This window comes from Symphalangus syndactylus, chromosome 1 (genome assembly GCF_028878055.3).
Source record: "Symphalangus syndactylus isolate Jambi chromosome 1, NHGRI_mSymSyn1-v2.1_pri, whole genome shotgun sequence".
Lineage (NCBI taxonomy): Eukaryota > Metazoa > Chordata > Mammalia > Primates > Hylobatidae > Symphalangus > Symphalangus syndactylus.
The window spans coordinates 112,217,358-112,223,357 of NC_072423.2; the positions used below are offsets into that span (position 1 = coordinate 112,217,358).

The window sequence follows — 6,000 nt, forward strand, 5'->3', positions numbered from 1 at the left end:
GTGTGTGCAACTGGACATGCCCAGCTGTGATCCTGGAGTCAGCCTAGGTCATGTTCTTTGCCTGCTGTAGACTAAATCAAACAAGGATGGTGGGAACCAGGAGGTCGAGATTGCCCGCTGCCATAAGGGCCAGTACTTTGGAGAGCTTGCCCTGGTCACCAACAAACCCAGAGCTGCCTCAGCTTATGCAGTTGGAGATGTCAAATGCTTAGGTAAGAAAAGTTCTCTATGCATTAATACTCTTTTTCTAACATGTAATATTTTTTCCCATCAGCAAGCCTTGACATATTCTGCCATCTTTTACTGCTGTCTAGGCCTAGGCAGTTTATGTGACCAGCAGAGATGGATGAATGGATGCTTTCAGCAAACATTTCTGAGCACTGATGACAGCCTGTGAGCAAGACAGGCATGCAGGCTCTTTAGCCGTATGAAAAGAACTGATGTCCAGGGCTGTGGGAGAATGGGGAGAACAGGTGCTGCTGGAGTCTGTAAAGTCTCTAACTTGGATGACACAGTCTTTCTGAATTCATATAGAAACATCCCTTTTTGCAAGTGGCCAGTGTCCCAAGGTGTAATCTCATACAACATGAATGGGTATGTTTAGGAAAAGGTTTGCATGAAGGAAATGGCTTGAATTCATTCTCTCCCTCACCTCTTTTTAACAATGCAGTTATGGATGTACAAGCATTTGAGAGGCTTCTGGGGCCCTGCATGGACATCATGAAGAGGAACATCTCACACTATGAGGAACAGCTGGTGAAGATGTTCGGCTCCAGCGTGGATCTGGGCAACCTCGGGCAGTAGGTGTGCCACACCCCAGAGCCTTCTTAGTGTGACACCAAAACCTTCTGGTCAGCCACAGAACACATACAGAAAACAGACATGACAGAACTGTTCCTGCCGTTGCCGCCACTGCTGCCATTGCTGTGGTTATGGGCATTTAGAAAACTTGAAAGTCAGCACTAAAGGATGGGCAGAGGTTCAATCCACACCTCCACTTTGCTTCTGAAAGCCCATTATTAGACCACTTGTAAAGATTACTCCAACCCAGTTTTTACATCTTTGGTTCAAAACGGCATGTCTCTCCAACAATTTAAGTGCCTGATACAAAGTCCAAAGTATAAACATGCTCCTTTCCTCTCTTGCTGCTACTCTTGCTTTTGGAAGTTACCACAGGGTCTGCAGAAACCTGTTGTATAACTGTAGACACTCTCTAATCGTTCTCAAAGGAGGAAATGTAGCCTTCAGTCTCCTCATTTGTCCTTTGGGAAAGTCCACATTTGTTCACAGTTGCAGCCTTTGGTTTTACAGTGGGAAATGGTGGTGGATGGTATGGACATATGTAGCCCAGTGGCATTGTACTTTCTGCTGACAGCTGCACACATTACAGCTGTCTCCAAACCCACAGTGATGCTTAGGGAAAGACCCTGCTCAGGACCCAGCAGGTCAGCACCCCAGAGCAGACCAATAGGTCAGTGGGACCCATGTTAGAGCAGAAAATTTGGGCTCAGCACATTTTACTGTTAGTAGAGAGCCAGGAAAGGTTTTCTGGGTTGGGGATTTTGTGGGATTTTTTAAATTTTTTAGTAGGTTTTGTTTAACCTCTGTGCAGTTTGTATGAATGAATTGCTATCCATTTATAAGGAGCCAAGGTCTGGAGGGTTGCTATCACTTTGTCCAACCCAAATACCTTCCTGGGCAACTCCTACCATTTGTTTGCAGTTGCCTCTACTAGCTGATGGCAGTATGCTGGAAAGAGGTTATACCATAAAGAGAGCTCTTTCCTTCTACTCCAGAGTTGTTGTGTAGCTTTGCCATTGAACCCATCAATTTTTAAACTCTTTAAAGAAGCAGCAGCTGTTTTTTTGAAATTGAAAACAAATTCTCAGGCCAGGCTCAATGGCTCATGCCTGTAATCGTAGTGCTTTGGGAGGCTGAACTGGGAGGATCGCTTAAGACCAGCCTAGGCAACAGAGTGAGATCCTGTCCCTACAAAAACAAAAACAATTTTTTTTTTCTTTTTGAGACGGAGTTTTGCTCTTGTTACCCAGGCTGGAGTGCAATGGCATGGTCTTGGCTCACCGCAACCTCCGCCTCCCAGGTTCAAGTGATTCTCCTGCCTCAACCTCCTGAGTAGCTGGGATTACAGGCATGCGCCACCATGCCAGGCTAATTTTGTATTTTTAATAGAGACGGGGTTTCTCCATGTTGGTCAGGTTGGTCTCAAACTCCCGACCTCAGGTGATCCGCCCACCTCAGCCTCTCAAAGTGCTGGGATTACAGGCGTGAGCCACTGCGCCTGGCAAAAAAAATTTTTTTTTAATTTGTCAGGTGTGGTGGTGCGTGCATGTAGTCCCAGCTAGTTAGGAGGCTGAGGTGGGAGGATCACTTGAGCCCAGGAGGTCGAGGCGACAGTGAGCTGTGATCATGCCATTGCACTCCAGTCTGGGTGACACAGTGAGACCCTGTCTCTTAAAAAAAAAAAAAAAAAGAAAAGAAAAAGAAAAAAATTATTCTTTAGGTAATTTCACTTGGACATATTAATATATATGGAGTTTGTCAGCTGACTCAGGCATTTACCCTGAAGATCAAATCTGTTTTCAAAAATTGGCATGGCCGGCCACGGTGACCCACGCCTGTAATCCCAGCACTTTGGGAGGCTGAGGCAGGCGGATCATGAGGTCAGGAGTTTAAGACCAGCCTGGCCAACATAGTGAAACCCCGTCTCTACTAAAAATACAAAAAATTAGCCGGGCATGGTGGTGGGCACCTGTAATCCCAGCTACTTGAGAGGCTGAGGCAGGAGAATTGCTTGAACCTGGGAGGCGGAGGTTGCAGTGAGCCGAGATTGCACCATTGCATTCCACCCCGGGTGACAGTGCAAGACTCCATCTCAAAAAAAAAAAAAAAAAAAAAAAAATTCGGCATCATTTACAATTTCATAGAATTACTGTGAAGGCCTTTCTAGTTGAGATGTTGGGGTATTTGGGATTCTAATTGTTAACCCCAGAAGAAGGTAATTTAGCTTGTATTTATTTAAAACCCATTTAGCCTTTTACTTATATCTGGTAGAATTCCAGTGATCATCCTAATAAGGTATATTTCAGAATAATTTTTTTTCCTTCAGAATAACTTAGAATCAGATGCTATAAGGGCTCCTAGGAGCAATGTGAAATTTCCGTAAATTTGAATGTTGTAACCAAGTTTATAGTAAATCAAGAGGCCATTTCCAGTATGATTTTTTGTTTCTTTTTAACTTGTTAAGTCCCTAAGAGATTACATGCTAGGGCTTGAGTCATTTCTGTTGTAGATAATGATGGCCCACACAGTCACCTTCGACTGTCCACATAAGCCAGGCTTTCTGCTTTTGCCACGGACAGTGTGACCAAGATATTTCCAGAGTAAATAACCCACCACAACCTTGGTAATTCCTCTTTTCTTCTTAAGCTCCAGGAAGTGAAAGCGAAAGGACTCTTTTCAGACTGCCCTCTGTGGCCTACATTGCAGCTTTCCAAAACAGGCAGCTAGCACTGGGAAAGCCCATGTGGTGACCCCGTATTTTTCTGAGGTTCTTCTTTTCCATGGTGTTACTTTATTATCAAGTAAATTCAGAAAGCAGGTCTTGCCTTTAGCAGACAAGAACCACACCAGTTTCTTGCAAAGGTAACGGATACATTGGGATTCAGGAGTGACACAGAGGTCCAGCCCCAGAACTTGTGAGGATTTTGTTTGAACACTGAGCAGATGCCTCCTCCCTGCTACCCGTCATACTAGTTAGGGCTGGCCATGAATTCTATGCCAGAGTCACTCCGGCAGTCTGCTAGGGATGGGCCTTCTCATCCCGCGCTCACACACATCCCAGTCTTTCCCTTCACAGAGTCCTTGACACCCCTGACTTAATGATAGTTGCTGTTTTGGAGTAGAATTGATCAGGTTTAAGTCATCCTGCTCAGGTTGGGCATGGTGGCTGATGCCTGTAATCCCAGCACTTTGGGAAGCCAAAGTAGGAGGATTTCTTGAGCCCAGGAGTTCCAAACCATCCTGGGCAACAGAGGGAGACCCTGTCTCTACCAAGAAAAAAAAAAAAAAAGAAAAGTTAGAAAAACAATTAGCTGGACCTGGTGGTGGTGCACACTTAGTAGACTGAGGTGAAAGGATTCCTTTAACCTGGGAGACTGAAGCTGCAGTGAGCCATGATCGTGCCACTGCACTCCAGTCTGGGGGACAAAGTGGGACCCTATCTCAAAAAAAAAAAAAGTCATCCTCCTCCAACTACTGATTGACATATGGATCATCAGTTCAGACTCTCACTGCATACAGGATCCCTAGAGGGTTCTATTTAATAGCTTGAGGAAGGGAGACTTTAAAAGGATGTGTGTGAGTGAAATAGGATATAGCCATTACCACAGTGCCAGGACCTGACAGCATTCCAGCTCTTTTCGCAGCATGGGGAATCAAAGGTGGCAGGCCAAGTTCAACTCAGGGCTGAGGTATCCACATTGTCCACATCAGGCAAGCCCTGCACTGATGGTTGAGCCTCATGGAGAGGAGCATGTGTTGGGAAGAGATCCCTTCGTTAACTGTTTTGTGTTCTCTTCAATGAGTTAGAGCTCATGCCCCTTTTCTGGCTTTGCTGTTGATTTTGGATGGTAGAGAATATTCCTGAGAGCCTTCCTTTTGGCCTCCAGCTTATCCCACCCACTCTCTTCTCTTGGTTGAATTCTCTGAAGGAAAGGTTCATGTGCTATTGTCCTGTTAGTCAATAGTCTTCATATATAATTGTGTTACATATATTGCTGTAGACTCTCAGAAATCAGGGTAGAGCTTTTCCTTTGAGCAGTTTAATGAGTGAATTCAGCAGCAAAGTGGCAAGAAATGGTTCTCCAGCCAGGAGAGTTTATGTTTATCCTCTGATTGCCCATTTTCTCTGCACACAATGATATCGTATTCAGTGAGAGGTGCTGTTGGCACCCAGCAACACCCTGGGCACACAGCATTTCATGTCATGTCACAGTGTACAAGCTACCCTCTCTCATTTAGAAAGAAGAGCATTTTGCACAGAGAAAAAGTAAAAAGATCCATGAATGTCATCTTTTATCTTTTATTTTCAGTTGGCTGATGTTGGAATTTTTGTTCTTGTCATGAACTTGTAAACCAATCTTGCCAAGATACAAGTTGTTTTGGTTTTTCACTACAATGACCTCTTGTTCCTCCTGTCTTGACTGCTGACGTTCCTCAATGATTCTAGTATCTATTTTGTGGGAAGCAGCCTTCCCATAGGTTTCCTTTTACACACTGCAGGGCTATCTTTATACTTAAAAAAAAAAAAAAAGGACAAGAACTGTCACTAACCTCATGGGGGTTTGCGTAAAACCATTTAGCCCACCTTGAGCAAAGGGTAGATTCCGTGTTGTTTTTTTAAGCTCACTGTAATAAAATAAATCTAATTCAGCATTATTGTGCTACCTCAAAGGTAAAAAATGTTTTAAGGTCTTCTTTTGGTCCTGAGTTCTATATACAGTGTTTGAAATGTCTTTCAATTGGAATTATTTTTTAAATCATTGGAGTGAATTTTATTTTAATCTGTTTTAATCTTGTATTTTAATCTCAGAAGAATAAGTGATTGAAGTGTGATCAATTCTTGCTCTGTGGTGTTAAACATATAATGAACAGTCATTAAGAATTAAGTCACTGTTTGCCATAAACAAGGTTGATGTTCTTTTTGTTCTTGTTAAGGAAACCCTAGGGCTCGGCTTTACTCTTGATTAATAAAGGCTGACAAATCATGTCTGACTTTCTGGTGCAGTCTTATGTTACGTGTTTGCCGTTTTTTTTCAGGGCTCCAGGCCATCATAGCACTCCTTTGGCAGATTCATTCTTCTGGCAGATCTGGGATTAGGGTATGTTAGGGTATGAGCCCTTGAAAATTAGGGACCCCTTGTACTAGTCAGGGTTCTCCAGAGAAGCAGTCAGTAGGGTGTGTGTGTGTGTGTGTGTGTG

At 43.7% G+C, this 6,000-nt stretch overlaps 1 protein-coding gene across 3 annotated transcripts in view; it reads left to right on the plus strand.

Moving 5' to 3' along the window:
- The window catches only part of PRKAR2A (protein kinase cAMP-dependent type II regulatory subunit alpha), a 104,902-nt gene extending 99,109 nt beyond the window's left edge, over positions 1-5,793 (plus strand). For all 3 annotated transcript variants that reach the window (XM_055278264.2, XM_055278274.2, XM_055278282.2), the window contains 2 exons: positions 71-212; positions 671-5,793. In XM_055278264.2, coding sequence (XP_055134239.1) covers positions 71-212; positions 671-804 — 276 coding nt within the window. In that variant the 3' untranslated portion in view covers positions 805-5,793. The remainder of the gene's footprint in view (positions 1-70; positions 213-670) is intronic.
- The last annotated feature ends 207 nt before the right edge of the window (positions 5,794-6,000 follow it).